Source organism: Microtus pennsylvanicus, chromosome 1 (genome assembly GCF_037038515.1).
Source record: "Microtus pennsylvanicus isolate mMicPen1 chromosome 1, mMicPen1.hap1, whole genome shotgun sequence".
Classification (NCBI taxonomy): domain Eukaryota; kingdom Metazoa; phylum Chordata; class Mammalia; order Rodentia; family Cricetidae; genus Microtus; species Microtus pennsylvanicus.
Genome location: NC_134579.1, coordinates 80,982,461 through 81,001,194, shown reverse-complemented (window position 1 = coordinate 81,001,194; position 18,734 = coordinate 80,982,461). Strand labels below are relative to the sequence as shown.

General features: G+C 42.4%; 1 protein-coding gene across 9 annotated transcripts in view; it reads left to right on the top strand.

The window, feature by feature from the left end:
- The window catches only part of Fgd4 (FYVE, RhoGEF and PH domain containing 4), a 147,447-nt gene that overhangs the window by 108,983 nt on the left and 19,730 nt on the right, over positions 1 to 18,734 (top strand). For 8 of the 9 annotated variants that reach the window (XR_012910440.1, XR_012910448.1, XM_075970834.1 and 5 more), the window contains exons 6-11: positions 302 to 447; positions 832 to 988; positions 11,818 to 11,956; positions 15,483 to 15,541; positions 15,830 to 15,976; positions 17,245 to 17,417. Coding sequence is in view for 7 of the 9 variants with exons in the window: in XM_075970834.1 (XP_075826949.1) it covers positions 302 to 447; positions 832 to 988; positions 11,818 to 11,956; positions 15,483 to 15,541; positions 15,830 to 15,976; positions 17,245 to 17,417 (821 nt within the window). In the remaining 2 variants the exon portion in view is untranslated. Of the gene's footprint in view, positions 1 to 301; positions 448 to 831; positions 989 to 7,630; positions 7,672 to 11,817; positions 11,957 to 15,482; positions 15,542 to 15,829; positions 15,977 to 17,244; positions 17,418 to 18,734 lie in introns of those variants that run through there. The other variant, XM_075970871.1, reaches the window with a different exon arrangement.

Below are 18,734 nucleotides of genomic sequence, written 5' to 3'. Positions count from 1 at the left end.
TGGCACAGAAAAACTCTTATTAACTATGGACCTTACCATCATCCTATAGGAAAAGTTAAATAAATAACACATAGGTGGGGGCACAGTTTTAGTTAGAAATAACTCACCCTAATTCACACTTAAAATTCTTCAAAATCAAAGCATGCATTTCCTCCTACCTTTCAAGGAGTGATTGATTTCTTAAGCCACAAACTTCCCCATTTATTCAACGAGGTGTCGTTTCAAGCCCAGTGCAGACCTGCTACAGTGAAAATCAAATAACCAAGAAATCTAAGTAACATTTGCTTTATCTTTTATTCAGGTATTTTATTGCAAACTGTTAGAAGAAGCGAACCGAGGCTCATTTCCTGCAGAGATGGTGAATAAAATCTTTTCTAACATTTCGTCAATAAATGCCTTCCACAGTAAATTTCTGTTGCCGGAGCTGGAGAAGCGGATGCAAGAATGGTAAGAATCAGGAGTGCTGTGCCTGAGACATGCATGCAGGGTGCTGCTCTTCAGCTTTTACAGTAGAACAGACACACCACGCGCTGCTAATACGACAGTTAGTATAGTGCCAGGTCTTCATATAGAAACTGGACTGTATTCTTGGGTTTCTTGGAATAGGCGTTTGCATCTGTTCTCTAAACAGTACCCTGACTAGTGAAGACAGGACCAGGCGTGATCGGCAATTCTGACCGTAGGCTCTTTCTGCGATTCTGAAGCTCCCATCTGAAAGATGTGTTCTTGCTAATGTTAGAATAGGTCATACAGAGTGCCTGCTCTCTCTGCAGGCCTACTGATTTCCCCATTCTATAAGAATCTTTAATGACCTCTCTATATTTAATATAGGGAAACTACACCCAGAATTGGAGACATCCTGCAAAAGTTGGCTCCGTTCCTGAAGATGTACGGAGAGTATGTCAAAGGCTTTGATAATGCCGTGGAGCTGGTTAAGAACATGACAGAGCGTGTTCCCCAGTTCAAGGCGGTGACGGAGGAGATTCAGGTAATAGTCCACTTTTCTCCCTGCTCACAAGTTAATTTTTCCTGAGAAATTATATGGTCTTCAAGATCTCAAATTGAGATGAAAGTATTTTTCCGAGAAACTAAGCCAAAATCCATTCTACTCTTAAATTCTGCAAAGACGGTATCTGCACAGTTAGATCAGTTATTGAGTGTGTACCACCTGCTAAGTGCTTGGAAACACTCAGTGTGCATTGCTTTTAAACTTTTTAGTTAAAATATACTTACAACATTTTTATTTGAAATAATTACTTACATTTCTCCTTTCCCTTTCTATGTTCCTCTTACTCCCTCTCAAATCTATTGCCACTTCTTTAACCATCATTGTCACGTGTGTGTGTATAAATGCATACACACACCCCACACACATACACCACACACACGCACCCCATACACACACCACACACATACACCACACACACGCACCCCATACACACAGCACACACACGCACCCCATACACACACCACACACATACACCCCATACACACACCACACACACGCACCCCATACACACAGCACACACATACACCACACACACGCACCCCATACACACACCACACACATACACCACACACACGCACCCCATACACACAGCACACACACGCACCCCATACACACACCACACACACACACACACGCACCCCATACACACACCACACACACGCACCCCATACACACACCACACACACGCACCACACAAACACGTGCACACACCACATGCATGCACCCACCACACACATATGCACCACACACACCGGTGCACACACACCACACACACGCACCCCATACACACCCCACACACACGCACCCCATACACACCCCACACACACGCACCCCATACACACCCCACACACACGCACCCCATACACACCCCACACACATGCACCACACAAACACGTGCACACACCACATGCATGCACCCACCGCACACATATGCACCACACACACCGGAGCACACACACCACACGCATGCACACAGCACACTCACACCCCCGACACACACCCCTCACACATGTACAAACACACAGCACATGTGCTCACACACCCTGCTCCATCCACCAAGTGTTACTAGTTGACACATGTTTTCAGGGCTGACCACTTGGTACTGAAAAACCAATTATGGGCTCACTCCTGGAAAAGACCAAATCCGGCTCTCTCAGCAGCCATTAGTTGCCTATAGTTCTTGACCTAGACGTAGGCTCTATACACTCAGCTCCATCCACTTTAGCATGTCTGTTGTTCAAGTCTTGTTGAGGTTTCATGGATGAAGCATCCCTGTCATTTCTAGGAGACTCGGTCTTCCAGAAGACTTTGTGATTCTCTGGCTCTTGCACTCCCTCCACTCCCTCGTCAGTGATGTTCCCTTAGCCTTAGCTAAGAGATTGTACATCCGGTTCTGTAATGGTTTCCATCTGCTACAAAGAGAAACTTTCTTGATCATGGGTGAGAGCTACACTTTTGTGTGGTTATCAGGTAGGAATTCAGGATGCAGTTAGGATTTGGACTGCTTTAATAAGTGGCAGTAGTAGGTTCTCCTCCAAGATCCAGGTAGCACTAGCCATGAGTATTTGGCTACATTTCCACCTGGTAATCAGACCTCGGGTCCAATCAGACAGCTATTGGTTATCTCCAAGTCATGATCACCTCTATTGGACCTCTGAGGACATCCTACCATGCTAGTCATTTGTGTGGTTCGTGGGTATCACACCTGGGTAGGACTATTGAGAGCCTCCCCACCCACACCAGATTGCATAGCATGTCAGCTAGTCCACAGTGTACCATGTATTACCAGTGTGGTACCATGAAGGCTAACCCACAGAGGGGATGCCCTTAGGTCAGATCCGTCCTGACTCAACTGAGTCCTGTGTCTAAATTATGTGGTATCTTCAGCAATAAGGACCCACCCCCGACTTCGAGAAGGCAAGCAACATCAGCAGCAGTCATCCATAAGGTTTGCGAGTCTCTTGGACTCATCCAACCTACAACCCAAAAGGAGGTTTCTCATGCCTGGCGCTGAAGGCTTTGGTAAATAGTATATTTACCAAGTAGCTCTTGCAGGGAGCATTAGCACGCCATGTCATAACCTCATTAAAACTGTATGCATATATGTATTCATATACTTTTAGGAAAATACAAAATGTAATTTCTTTTGAGTTTTCGAAACTCTTTAGTGTTGTCTCTCCTCTTCTGTTGGTATTCTCCACTCTCTCCGTTAAAGCCCCCTCCCCATTTCCCCATTTCTCCCCTCAAATCATCTCCATCCTGCTAGTCCGCTCTCCAGTACCGCTATCCCAACCCCATGGTCCCTTTTCACCTTCCTGACTTCTTCAGCTATTCCAGTTTTGTGCTCACATCTGGAGCTGAGGAACCACAAGTGAGAGAACCACAAGCTGAGGAACCACAAGTGTGGTGTGTTGGGTGTCTTCTGGGTCTGGGTTACATCACTCAATACAATATTTTCTGCTTCCAACTGTTTACCTAAAAATGTCATCTTTCTTTAGAGCTGAATGGTGCTCCGTTGTGCAGATGTACCACATTCTCACTGTCCAGTCTTCAGCTGAGCATTTCAGTTCTTTCTACTTCCTAGTTTTTGTGAATAGAGTGCAATGAATGCAGCCGAGCAGATATCTGTGGAGTGAATCCTTTGGGCATATGCCAAGGAACGGTGTAGCTGGATCATAGGGTAGATTTGTTTTTAATTTTTAAAGAATTCTCCACCCCGATTTTGAGAGGGGCTGCAGCAGTGTACAGTCCCACCAATGGTGAATGAGAGTGCCCGTTTCCCTTCGTCTTCTCTAGCCTCTCTGGTTCGTTATTTTGTTGATCTGAAGCATTCTGCTTGCTCAGTTCCATAATTACTAGACATGATGAACATTTTTTGAGATGTTTCTTTGCTGTCTTTATTTCTTCTTTAGAGAATGCTGCTTAAATCCCAGACCTAATACTCAGTCAGTTTTTCCACAGTTCTTCATATAATCTGAATATTACCCCTCTATCCGATGTTTACTTAGCAAAGATTATCCACCAGCCTGTGGGCTCCCTTGTCTTTGTTTTGTTTCCTAGCTGCACAGAGGTTGTTTATAATTTTATGAAGGTCCAGTTTGTCAATTGTTGCCCTTAACCCATGATAAACATAAGTAGAAAAATATCTTCAATAGAATACTTATAAATGTATCGTTTATTCACTGTGATCAAGGTGGCTTTAGCTTAGAGATACTAGAATCTATCAACATACATGAATAAATCCCTAGAAATAAGTTTAACCAAGGAGGTGAAAGACCTCCACAGTTAAAACTTCAAATCTCTGAAGAAGAAAGAGACTGAGAAACACGCCAGACAACAGAAAGACCTTTAATTCTTAATGGAAGGTAGAAGTAATACTTTGAAAATGACCATCATACCAAAAGCAATTTACAGATTACCATAGTTCCCACAATATTTTTCACAAATACAAAAATTCTAAATTCTAAAATTCATATGGAACCACAAAAGACCCCATATAGCTGAAGCAATCCAGAACAAAAAGAATAATTTAGGAGGAATCACTATTCCAGATTACAAGACACATTACACTATAGTAATAAAAACCATATGGTACTGGCAAAAACATATATACTGAGTAAAGTAGAATACCTAAAATAAGAATGAATATGTATAGCAATCTAATATATAACAGATATGCCTCCTTCCCACTCCCACCCCCCCCAAAAAAGACACAGGAGGAAATACAGCATCTTCAACAAATGATGATAAGGTAACTGGATATCCACATAAATAAAAATAAAATTAAGACTCCTATCTCTCATCCTGCCCCCAAATCATATTTAAATGAATCAGAGACCTCAGTGTGAAGCATTTTTCTGAAATTCTAAAAGAAACATGGGTAGTACTTTAGAAGGTTTAGGTGTAAAAAAATATATATTTTGAGTAGGACTCTATTTGCTTTTGAAACTAGCAAAGGTTCATCTTTTGGAGCGTCTTAGTCACTGTTCTGTTACTTGGAAGAGACTGCATGACCAAGGGAACTCTTAGGAAAAAAGCACTTAAATGGGGGCTTGCTTAAGGCTTCAGAAGCTAAGTCCATTATCATCATGGCAGGGAGCATGGCAGCAGGCGTGGCTCTGCAGCAGTAGTAAGAGCTACATATTGATATGCAGGCTGACAGAGAGAGACACAGAGAGAGATGAGACAGAAAGAAACACACAGAGAGACAGAAACAGAAAGACTAGGCTTGGCATGGGCTTTTGAAACCTCAAAACCCGCCCCCATTAACACACTTCCTCCAACAAGGCCACACCTCCTAATCCCTCTAATCATTCAAAACAGCTCCACTCCCTGGTGACTAAGCATTCACACACATGAGCCTATAGAGGTCATTCTCATTCAAACCACCACATCTCACTCCCTGGCCCCCATAACCTTGTAGCCATACCATAATGCAAAAATACAGTCAGTTCAACTTCAGAAGTCCCATAGTCTATGACAGTCCCAGCCCTGTTTTAAAATCCACGGTCTCTTCTGTGACTCATGGCAGTCTCTTAACTCTATCCCATTGTACAATCAAAATCCAAAAGCAGATCACATACTTCCAACATACAATTCCACTGGGGAGGAAAGGGAGCATAGTGAGGAAGTACTGGACCAAAGCAAGACTTAAAACCAGCAGGGACAATTTCAAATTCTGCATCTCCAAATCTGATGTCAAAGTGTTCTTCAGAACTCTAACTCCTTTCGGCTTTGTTGACTGCAACACGCTTCTCACTCATGAGCTGGATCCACGCCTGATCTGCAGCTTTTCTTAACAGGCACTCCATGACTCTGGAATATGGTGGTTTGAATGAGGATGGCCCCCATAGGCTCATCTATGAGTGGTGCTGTTTGAAAGGATTAGAAGGATTGGTATAGCGTTGTTGGACAAAGTATGTCACCAGGTTGGGTTTTGAGATTTCAAAAGCATACCAAGTCAGTGTCGCTCTACCTCTGCCTGTAGATTAGGATGTAGCCCTCAGCTTCTTTCCAGCACTGTTGCCATGGCTGCTGCTATGTTCTCCACCATGATGATAATTGATTTAACCTCTGAACCCGTTAGCAAACCCTCAATTAAATATTTTCTTTAATAAGAATTACATTGTTCATGGTATCTGTTCTCAGCAATAGAATAGTGACTAAGACTGAAGTAGGTACCAGGGAGTAGCATACCACTCTGACACGCATGGACATGATGAATGTTGGAAGGATATGAAAATCTGTGAAACTCTGGACTAGAAAAGGGGTTGGATATTTTAAGCAGGACATAATAGGCTACCCTAGCATGAGCAAGGATAGTTGTCATGAGAGCAGTGTGGGTTCAGCTCATGAAGTTTCAGAATGAAATATTAGTTAAGTGACCTAGAGACCATTGTTGTGATATTTTGGTAAAGAATGTGGTTGTTTTATTGCTCTTGTCCTAAAAATCTGCCTAAGGCTAGACTGAAAAGTGTTGAAGACTAATGGCATTGGCAGAGAAGATTTCAAGATGGTGTAGTGTCAACTCTCTTGTGGTTATTAATAATCACTCTTATGCGACCTATACTTAAAAAAAAACAAGCTATACAAAGAAAAATACAAAATGTACAGTTTGAAGAGAAAATGAGCACCAGGAAGTGTAATTGAGCTAAAGGAGATAAAAAAAATTAAAGCCTAATGATAAATGGAATAAAGGGAGTGGTGACCTCAAGGCAGGACCCCATCCACACAAGTTTATAACTTTTAAAAAGTAATTAAAGGAAATTTTAAGCAAGGGAAGGTGCCCATCAATAACAGAAAGCTTATGTAAATGCAAATGAAAAAGGGACCGTGTGTCTCTGGTTCTAGAGTCACGGATTCAAGAGAAGGAATATGGAATCTTTCTCCACAGCTAAGGAATGCTGCCAGAAAGCCTAGATTGTGTTGTAGACTTCGTGATGTTAGAGATGTCAGAGTCATGGGGTGCCTGTTAAGAAAAGCTGCAGATCAGGCGTGGATCCAGCTCATGAGTGAGAAGCGTGTTGCAGTCAACAAAGCCGAAAGGAGTTAGAGTTCTGAAGAACACTTTGACATCAGATTTGGAGATGCAGAATTTGAAATTGTCCCTGCTGGTTTTAAGTCTTGCTTTGGTCCAGTACTTCCTCACTATGCTCCCTTTCCTCCCCAGTGGAATTGTATGTTGGAAGTATGTGATCTGCTTTTGGATTTTGATTGTACAATGGGATAGAGTTAAGAGACTGCCATGAGTCACAGAAGAGACCGTGGATTTTAAAACAGGGCTGGGACTGTCATAGACTATGGGACTTCTGAAGTTGAACTGACTGTATTTTTGCATTATGGTATGGCTACAAGGTTATGGGGGCCAGGGAGTGAGATGTGGTGGTTTGAATGAGAATGACCTCTATAGGCTCATGTGTGTGAATGCTTAGTCACCAGGGAGTGGAACTGTTTTGAATGATTAGAAGGATTAGGAGGTGTGGCCTTGTTGGAGGAAGTGTGTTAATGGGGGCGGTTTTTGAGGTTTCAAAAGCCCATGCCAAGCCCAGTGTCTCTCTCTCTGCCTGCAGATCAGGGTGTAGCTCTCAACTACTCCTGCCATACCTGCCACACCTGCTGCCATGCTCCTTGTCATGATGATAATGGACTAAGCCTCTGAAACTGTAAGCAAGTCCCCATTTAAATGCTTTCTTTCATAAAAGTTGCCTTGGTCATGGGGTCTCTTCGTGGCAATAGAACAATAACTAAGACTTAAGTCTAAATAAATTTAGGCTTAATGCATGTAATTCTCACACTTAGGAGGCTGGGGAAGCAGGATGTTTGAAGCCAGTGTTGGCTACCTAGTAAAATGTAGTCTCAATAAATTAATAGATGAATAGTTATTTATAAAATGAGTTCCCAGTTTCCTAATTCACTTTCTTTCAGTGGTTGAAATCTAAAAAGGGAATGGCTACATTGCAATTAAGCCTCATTTTTTTGTTACTTTATATCTGTACGTGGGTTTGCCTCTATTTTGCCAAGCTTATATAATAGTTTTTGATAATGCCATGATCATCTTTGTTAATTCTCCACTGGGTATTCAAACTTGAAGATCACAAAGTCTTTGACTTCATGAAATAGAATTCTATGCATCACATAATATTTTTGTGGCTGGAATTCTATGGCTCTTGACTTCTGCCTTTTATGTTATATGAATGGATTTTACGGCACTATTTTGTTTCCTTTTATTTTTAAATAATTGAACTTTTTATTGATTGCTCTTAGAATAATAATATACATCTTAATTTATTCTTGCCGGCTTCAATATTCCTAACATTAATCTTAGTGATACATGTGATTTCTGTATAGTTTTCTTCCCTATTGTGAGCCCTGTTCTCTTCTTGTCATTTCTATTTGTCTTGATGAAGCTTTCTATTGCTGTGACAAAACACCATGACCATAAGCAGCTTGGGGAGGAAAGGGTTTATTTCATCTTACAGCTCTCAGGTGACTTCCCATCATTGAGGAACCTTAATTAAGGAGGAACATGAAGGCAGGAACTAAAGCAGAAGCCCTGGAGGAACCATTTACCAACTTCTCCACGTCACTCTGCCTGCTTTTTTATACATCTCAGGACCAACTGCCCTGGGGTGGCACCACTCACAGAGCCTGCCAAGCCCTCCCACATCAGTAAATGAAAAAATGCCTTTCAAATGTGTCTACAGGCAGATCTGCTGGGTGTTTTCTTGGTTGTGATTCTGTCTTCTCAGATATCTCCAGCTTGTGTCAAGTTGGCCAAAGAAACAACCAGGACAGTATCTAAAACTACAGTTCTATGTGCTTTTTAAAAAAAAAAATATTTATTTATTTATTTATTGTGTATACAATATTCTGTCTGTGTGTATGTCTGCAGGCCAGAAGAGGGCACCAGACCTCATTACAGATGGTTGCGAGCCATGTGGTTGCCGGGAGTTGAACTCAGGACCTTTGGAAGAGCAGGCAATGCTCTTAACCACTGAGCCATCTCTCCAGCCCTGTGCTTTTTAATTATAACCCAATACTATAAGGCTATAATGATTTTGTACAGTGTCCCATATTTTTAAGATAAAAGATGATATAAGGACTATAAATACATATATTTGTTATTTATTTAATTTTGTAAGCCTTATTTTGAAAAATACTTATAAGTAAAATAAATGTTGCACATCAAAATTAACCAAATCAAAAGTCTATAAATCTCAGGGCACTTCAGTACATTTAGAATGGCCATTGTGAAGTTGTGGCACTTCAAGTTTTGTTTGGGTTTTGTTTTGTTTTTCATTTTTGGTTACTCGGGTGAAGGGTCTGTCAATTTTCTGTATCTTTTCAAAGAACGAGCTTTTATATCTGTTGATTCTTTGTATTCCTTTCATTGTTTCTATTTTGTTGATTTCTGTACTGATTTTTATTATTGTTTTTACCATGGACTTGGTTTGGATTTAGTTTGTTCTTGTCTTACCAAGTTTTTGAGTTGCATCTTTAAGTCATTGATTTGTGCTGGTGAGGGCATATTGCCCTGGCTGTTACTGACTGTATTTTAGGTTGGGTCTAGGCATCACAAATGAAGAGGACTGTGGTGAAGGCATATTCCCTGGCTCTTACTGACTGTGTTTTAGGCTGCTATCTAGGCATCACAGATTAAGATGACTGCAGTGATTCTGGGTGTTGATACCTGCTCTTGTTTTTGTTGGGTGGGTGTTCAATTCCTTGGTGTCTGTTCCCCTTTCTGGATCTTAGAAAAGTATGGTGGTTGTGGGTTCCCTGGTAGATAGCACTTCTACAGGTCAGTGTGTGGCAGAGAGAAGTTGGGATAGCTTAGGAGAAGAGACTGAAGGGTTGAGGGATCCACACTAAGAGGCAAGGTCCCTAGGAAGCTGAAAGTGTAGTGAGAGGAGGACTACCTGGAAGTAGGTTGCAGTGAGACAAAGAATAATCTGGAGTGACAGAGATGAACGAGCTGTTAGGACTCTAGGTCTGAGGCAAGAGTTGGGGTCTCCAGTGAGTTGAGGTGGGAGGACCAGCAGCTGGAAGCATGTAGTTACAGGGCTGAGGGTGATCCTGGTGGATACTAATGGAGGGTGGGAAGGAGAGTAAAATCACCTCCCTCTGTCCATTCTCTAGTGCCAGAAATGGGTCACATCGTTTAGTTCTTGGCCAAAGGGCTCCCAGGGAAACCTTAAACAATCAGGCTATTGTAGTTCCATGTCTCATTGAATACAAAGAAGTTGAGCTGATGCCTAACTAGAGCCTTCACCCATACAAACCAGTGTTCATGGTGCTGTGAGTTATGCTGTGCTACCAGAGGAGAAAGGTAAACAACAACCCAACCACGAACCCTGCATTTTATGACCATGACCTGATTACATGTTACACTGGTGCAGTAGTGGGACAGACATTGTGGGAGTAACCAACCACTCTATGATTGGATTTAAGGCCCAGTCAGTGAGATGGAAACCCCACCTTACACTGCTTGGCTGGCTGAGAACCAGGAACTAGATAGGCCATGGGCCTAGGAGAAAATCATGAACTACTCTTATGCTAAGGGAACATAGCAATAAAATGACTCCCAATGACATAGATCATTGCCTTGTTGAGCCAACACCAGAGGAACCCCAAACTGGACAATGTGCGGAAAGTGAGAGGCTTTGGAACACTCAGTCCTAAGTGGGATGTCTTCATCACACCTCTTCTCTCAGAGTTCAGGGACCTATGTGGAAGAGGGGGAGGAAAAATTGTAAGATCTAGAGGGAATGGGTAACATGAAGGGGGCAGTGTCTCTGAGACGCAACAGGATTGACATATGAGCTCACAGAGACTGGTAACATTCACAGGGCTACACACTTTCAAGTCAGGGGGGCAGGGAGAGGAAGGGGGGAAGAATAAGAAGAGAAACCTAAATATTCAAAGTTAACATCCAGAAATGAGAGAAAACGTGCATCAGTGTCTTTCTGGGTCTGGGTTACCTTACTCAGAATGGTTGTTTCCAGCTCCATTCATTTACCTACAAGTTTTGTAAAATTTATTTTTGGTTTTTCAAGACAGGGTTTCTCTGTAGCTTTGGAGCCTGTCCTGGAGCTAGCTCTTATAGACCAGGCTGGCCTCAAGCTCACAGAGATTCACCTACTTCTGGCCTATCTCTCTCCCTTTGGGACTTTCAAGTTCTCTGCCTACTCTCCTCATGGGACTTTCTAGCCAGCCTGGAAAGACCCAGGCTACTTCCTCCTTTCAAGGCTTCCCAGAGCTCTGTCAGCTTTATTTGGTAGAAGATATGGCCCCTTGCCTTGTGGAGCCCATTCCCTAAAGAGGGATACCTTGCCCAGCCTAGATGCAGGGAGGGGGGCCTTGGTCCTGCCTCAACTTGATGTGACTGACCTTGTTGATTCCCCACAGGAGACCTTACCCTCTCTGAGGAGTAGATATAGGATGGGGTGGAGAGAAGATGGGGGGGAGTGGAAGGAGGGGGGGAGGGGGAATTTTGATTGGTATGTAAAATTGTTTTTAAAAAATAAAAAAAAAATGTTAAATTAAAAAAATTGCCCTGATGAAAGTTCTTTATTACATTGCGGTTTTATATTGGTCTACCTAATTTTTAATTATTCCTTTAAGAACCTTAATCACAGGGGCTGGTGAGATGGCTCAGTGAGGCTGATGGCCTGACTTTGGTCCCTGGACCCAGGTGGTACAAAGACTGAGTGCCACAGGTTGTCCCTGACCTCCATACTCACATACACATATAGCAAATGGATAAATGTAATAAAAATATTTAACAACAAAAATCTTTCTGATTGCAGAGGCAGAAGATCTGTGGAAGCTTAACCCTGCAGCACCACATGCTGGAGCCTATTCAGCGCATCCCTCGCTATGAGATGCTCCTTAAGGACTACCTGAAGAAGCTGTCCCCTGAGTCCCCAGACTGGAATGATGCGAAAAGTAAATGCTTCTATTCTCCCTCAGCAGCAGCAGAATGACATAGCCAAATGGCCCTTTGGTTCTAAAAATGTATCTTATGTCATCACACGGGAAATCCTGTCAGCACCTTAATTAAGCAAGGCACTTAAAGTCGGGATCACCCTGGCTTAGAGAATGCAAATTGTGCTTCCCTGGTGGTGGAGGTTTCTGTCCCACCAGGTCCTGCAGTCGTCCAATTCCCAAAGAAACACACCGGCACCTACATTAATTATAAACTGGTTGACCTATTAGCTCAGGCTTTCTTATTAACTAACTCTTACATCGTACATAAATCCATTATTCTTGTCTGTGTTAGCCATGTGGCTTGGACCTTTTATCAGTGAGGCATTCTCATCTTGCTTCCTCTGTATCTGGGTGACAACTGCAGACCGAACCTTTCCTCTTCCCAGAATTGTCCTATTCTGGTCACTCAGCCTATACTTCCTGCTTGGTTGCCCCACCTATACTTCATGCTTGGCTACTGGCCAATCAGCATTTTATTAAAACGATACAAGTGACAAATCTTTACAGGGTACAAGACCTTTGTCCCACAGCACTTCCCATTCTGGATTCATGTTCATCACCAACCGTGAGCTCTAAAACTGTAAGTTAGAGATGTTTGGAGCAGTAATACAGTTGCCTTTCCATTGGTGTGGCTGATATCTACCAAGGAAGCTGAGAAGACATTTACTATGCATATATAACTGTTAGCCTTACTCCCCAAGACACACAGGATGTGAGCTTTATTGTCTAGGAACATTTTCCTCCAAAAAATTTATTCCAATTGTGTTGGTCATCCTTAATTATTGCATTAGATTAGAATGAAAAGTTTTTAAGCCTAATTAATGAGTTTCATTAATTCTTTAGCTTCTCATGCAGTTTTAGTTTTTTGTGTTATTAAAGATTTAGCCCAGAGATTTGCATATCACATTCTAATATGTACATGGTGCACCATATGAAGTGGCTTTAAATCTCAGCACTAGGCAGACAGAGGCAGGTGGATCTCTGTGAGTTCCAGGCTAGCGAGGTCTAAATCGTGAGATCCTGTCTAACTAAACCAAACAAATAAGCAAAATGTTTACCTCCTCTCTAGTATAGCTTTTTAAACTTCTCAAAAATTAGAGATGAGTAAAGCAATTAAGAAATAGTCATGGCTCAGTATTTGGCCAGTGCTGATAATACCAGTGTAACGTGCTTCTCCTCTGTGTTCTTTCCTATGTCAGTGTTATTCTGAGGTAAGGACCCAAATCTCATCTAGAACACAGGCCATCTCTGGGATGTTTTCCCACCATGCCTATGATGTAGTGACCACAGCAACATCTCTCTCTTGGCCCCTTCTGAAGTTTGCATGAGTGTTTGACTTGTGATTGTTCCCAGCCTGACACTTCCGGGACACTCTGCCTCTCCCTTATTTTACCCCACGAGTGCTGGGTGTTAGTGGCTGAGCTTCTGGTACAGCTCTTACTACATTTCTCTTGGCAGTTGCCCCAGCCTCTACCATTTTGTTCTCCATCCTGGATTCTCTATGTCATCCATAGAACTGCCTGTGCTCACATGGTCCTGGAACATGTAAAGATGCTCTGACCATGTCCTCTTGCCCTGCCTTAGGAGGAGTCACGTTTAGAAAGACAAGGGGGTCTTCAGAGCCCAACCTACAAATCAACCAGGTCACAGAACGTGGGACACATCACCTGCTCAGAGCATCAGGGATGCCGAGACAAACTCCACAAGTCAGACCCTGCCATAAGGACACTGTCTCCCTCATCCCTCCTTACCATTAAGCATGGGACTCCACACGGCAAAGCCACAAAGGAATAGGAAGCTGTTTTTATAGCACCAGCCTCGCAGGCTGGGGCCTCTTCCAAATGAAAACAAAAATAATGTTAACTCTCTGGTTTTGAAATACTGCTATTATCCCTCTCTAAGACATTGTTGGTGGGCCCATAGACATACTTGGGAAAGTGGGGAACATAGCTTGGTGGTGGCCTCTCAACTTGTAACATTGTTATCTCCTTAAAGATTCCCTCTTGGGAAGCCACACAACAGCCAGCCTGGCAGGCTTTCTGCAAATTTTCTCCATGTTGTTCCTGCTACTGTTGGCGTCCATCGCTTTCCTAGTCTGGCTTCAAATTGCTTTTCAACAGTCAGGAATATGCACCCAGAGGAGTGGTTTTTCTGTTCCTCTCTGCGTTGTCATCTGACTCTCTAGATTTCCATCTCCAGAGGCAGAAAATGCACTGGGCCAAGCCAGGCTCATTCTCAGTGGGACTGTGAATGGGTCCATCTTCACCATCGTCCCCAGGATGCAGGCCAGCCCTCCAGGAAGGGACAGTTCTTACAGAGGGAGATGAGATGGTCCTTGTGTGAAGCTGCCAAGCCATGGCTACCAGGACATGCCAAGTGCATGACTTAAATCCTGTGTACAGCACCATTTCAATATTCAATATTCTGAATCTAAAGATTTATTCTTGCTCTAAGTTATAGACATAAGATACTCTTCCTGGCTTCCCTTTGCTGAGGAAATCCTAGAAGTTGGGCTTTTAGAGTCCTGAAAGTAGAAGATGAAGCAACAAAAGTATGTTCTGCTCAACAATGCAAAGAACACGGAAAATGTGGGCCCAAAGGAGTGGAGCTGCTGTTGCAGGACTTAGGCCTGGGAGGTGCTCCCGAGGGATGCCCAGCACAGGCCTCTGCCCCACAGTTCTTCACCCTCAGCCCCAGAGCTCCACACCACACCACAGCCTTCCTTTCCCTCCCAGCACTCTCAGGCTGCAAAGCCCTCAGACTTTCTCCATCCGAATCAGGCCGGCAGGCTTTCCCAAAGAAAGCTGTTGATGTTTAGTAGGAAAAGTATCCGAAGTTTGAGTCACATGATCTAGGGTCAAGTCACACAACGTCCTCATTTCTGTCATGTGACAAAAGGAAATGAAAGAACTAGCCAACTAGTAGACAGGTTCTTCGGGAGCTACTTTCCAAAATGTTCCATGTACTCCTTTAACTGTTAATAATACCAAACTCTACATAGAGTAATATTTTCCCCTACAGATACCTATGATATGGTTTAATTTATAAATTAGAGATTAACAGAAATTAGAAATTAGAGATTAACTATAGAATAATTTTAACTGTGTGCTATAATAAAATTCAAACTTCTGGCTTTTTTCCTGGAAATTTCTATTGGCTATTTTTGAGCTACAGCACATAGGCAGATGGTGTGGGAGTGCTGTTTATATGAAATCACCCCTGGCAAATGCCTCGAACCTGGTAATGTACACTGTAAATGCAAGTTCATTTCTAAGGCCTGTTATATATTAAATTGCCTGGGAGCCTGATCATCACGTATGCTATTTTGGAAGTAAATACCCTGCAATTGGAGATACAATTCTAACAGATAACTTGTGGAAACTGCATATCACAGACATATATTGTTTTTGATCTCTGTTTCTGTGTTACTCTAGTCGCACAGGAAAGACAAAATATTTATTTACTTTTCTTTTTTCCCACTTAGAGTCACTTGAAATTATATCTACAGCAGCAAGCCATTCTAATAGTGCAATAAGGAAAATGGTAAGTGGCTTTAGAGGATATGGGAAGCTTCCGGTTAGGCAGCAGTTGGTATATAGCCTCTGACCATTGTAGATTTAGACCAAAATGAGCAGGTACAGGTGAGCAGCAGAAAGCAATTCCTACCAACTCTCCAGTCCATTCCCCTCTTTTCTTAGCATTCACTTTATTGATGCATGTTATACCAAAATGAAAACTTACTCTCCATATCTATTAAATTATGTAGATTTTAGTTACATTTAAATTACCTTCTTATATTTGATCTTACTGTATTTTGTTTTAACTTCCCAGGAGAACCTGAAGAAACTCTTAGAGATTTATGAGATGTTGGGAGAAGAAGAAGACATTGTAAATCCCTCAAATGAACTCATAAAAGAAGGCCAAATCCTCAAACTAGCAGCTCGGAACACATCAGCACAGGAGCGCTACCTCTTCTTAGTAAGTTCAGTAGTGTCAGCCAGTTGCACACCAGCAGTTCACTGAAACCCCCGTGCCTGTCTTGGGGAAGTGACACACTCTTTTACTTCCAGAATAATTGCACCCCACCTGCTCTAGTCAACACCGGCTCTTGCATAGTCTTTTCTCCGTCTTTTGTGGTTTTCCCTGGGCCTTGAAGTAGGAGATGGATGCAGGTGTCTATTTAGAGTTGACCTCTCAACAGTCACTTACTTTCAACACCTTGAGCAGGCATGAATCTCTGCATTCACTGCAAAGAGAAGCTTCTTGGATCAGGGCTGAAAGTAGCCTTTGTTTATGATATGAGCATAAATGATTATAAAGCAGAGTCACCCACAACATGTCCATTTCACAACACAACAGTCATTGAGTACCACGTGGCTTCTTTGACAAATTTTCCTCTCACAGAATCCAAGTCCAATCAGAAAGCATGTGGTTACCCCCGTATCAGCCATGCCACTGTTGTATAATAGGCGCATCTTATCTAACAGGTTGGTATTGTAGCTCACAAGGTCCACTGACGACTTCTGTCCTGAGCAGCCCACTTAGCACCTTCCAGTACTAGAGCTAATCAATGAGAAGGAAGCTTCCAGTTCAGTTGTCAACTTCCCTACGCCCTGCATCCCGAATGTGTGATGTATTCAGCAGCAGGGTCTGAGCAGTGGCAGGAGCGTTTGTTGCTGCTGCATCTTTTCCTGATAGTTTGAGTAGCAATGGAAAGTATACTATGAAAATGGAACTCACGTCAAGTATTAAGTTCTAATGATGATTTTGGGAACAGGGAGAAGTGTGAAGTATATTAAATGGGTATTCAGATATGTGATATTTTGTGTGACTCCTGCTGCCTAGTGGTTACTTACATTTGTTCCTTGGTTTAAGTTCCACCTTGTAAAAATGCTAAATTAGTTTCTATTTTTGTCCAGCAGACCTCGGAATATTTTATTTTGTCTCACAATTCAGTCACTCTGTAGTCATTTATTCTTCCTTTTTACAATGAATATTTAATTGAATTCCAAGGAAATCTCAGTGTGGTGCTATACACCTATGTCCCCAGCACTTGGGAGTCTAGACAGGATTGTAAGTTCAAGACCTATCTTAGTTCCACAGTGAGACAATAGAGAGAAAGAGAGAAAAGTTAGATATTCTTAAAAAAAAAAAACAATCAGTGGCATTTCTGCCCAGAGTTACATTAGTCAGACTTTTATTTTATTATCTTCCTGTTCATTCATTTTTATTCTGTCTCTTTGCAGTTCAACAACATGTTGTTGTATTGTGTACCCAGATTCAGCTTGGTGGGCTCCAAATTCACAGTTCGAACCAGAGTCGGCATTGACGGGATGAAAGTGGTGGAGACTCACAATGAAGAATACCCACACACTTTCCAGGTGTCTGGGAAAGAAAGAACGCTGGAGCTGCAGGCCAGGTGAGAGCCTTCCCACCACAGCTTCCAGCACACTTCGAAATAAGTCGCACACGACCCTGCGGTCCTCATTGCTCTTGTCATTTGTAATCACAGCGAATGCTCCAAACCTCTGGAAATCTGACTAGCTGTAGGTGGAAATCAGGGTTCATTGAGACAGGCATCATGTCTTTCCTCTGATCCCTGTATTGCCTAGGGCAAAGGAGTGTATACAGTAGGCATCAGTCAGGTGATTCCAGAGCAGCAAGGCACTTAAAGCGAGCACTGCTGCAGCCTAGCCCTGAGACCTGTGGGAAGACTCCGCGCCTCCTCCTCCCCCAGCATCACCTAATGATTATTATTCCATGTGAAATTCTCCCTGGTAACAAATTGCTGCAAAGACAAGCCCAGGAGCAGACACAGCAGCGAGGCAGCACACCAGCAGGGGAAATGTGGGCCACACAGCACAAGGATAGGAAAGGGAACCTGCATTTGAAACAATAAAAGGAAGCAGGAGAGGTGAATGCAGTACTGAGAGCACTTGCTGCTCTTCCAGAGGACTGGAGTTTGGCTCCCAGAACCTGGATTTGGCATCTAGCATCCATGGCTCACAGCTGGCCTCTGCTGGCCCTGCACAGACATGATACATCACTTAACATACTCGGGCACATATACGGTACATAAAATAATAAGTAAATAAACCTTTTAGACTTATAAAAACTCAACCAACTCCTACATATCCCCTCCAAAAATTCAACCAACTCCTACATATGCCCTCCAAAAACTAGCAGTCCTATAGTAAGGACCAACAATGAAAGCAATTTGGAATAACTTCCAGACAAAGAATTTTTTAAAGTTAATTTTTTATACCTTACGTTCTCATCACAGTTTCCTCTCACTGATCCTTCTGGTCTCCTCACCTAACCAACTCTATTCTCTCTCTCTCTCTCTCTCTCTCTCTCTCTCTCTCTCTCTCTCTCTCTCTCTCTCTCTCTCTCTCAACAAACAAGTAAATAAACCAGATTTTTAAAAACTAAAAAGGAGAAAGTACAAGAAATATACACAGAGACACACATACCCTAAAAAAGTAAAAACTATAATATACAAATAAAAGACAAAAAAACTGCCCTAACAAAATGGTATCAGATGAAAAGGTCTATAAAAATTATCATTGGGTCCACTTTGTGTTATCTGTCTTCTTAGAACTTAATGAGCAGAATGGAATATGTAGAGAACACATCATGACTTGAAGACAAGGACAAGGATTGGATCAGTCAGTCAAGACCCATGATAATTTAAAAAACAATGGCAAATTAGTAGAACATGGGAGAACTTTGGGAC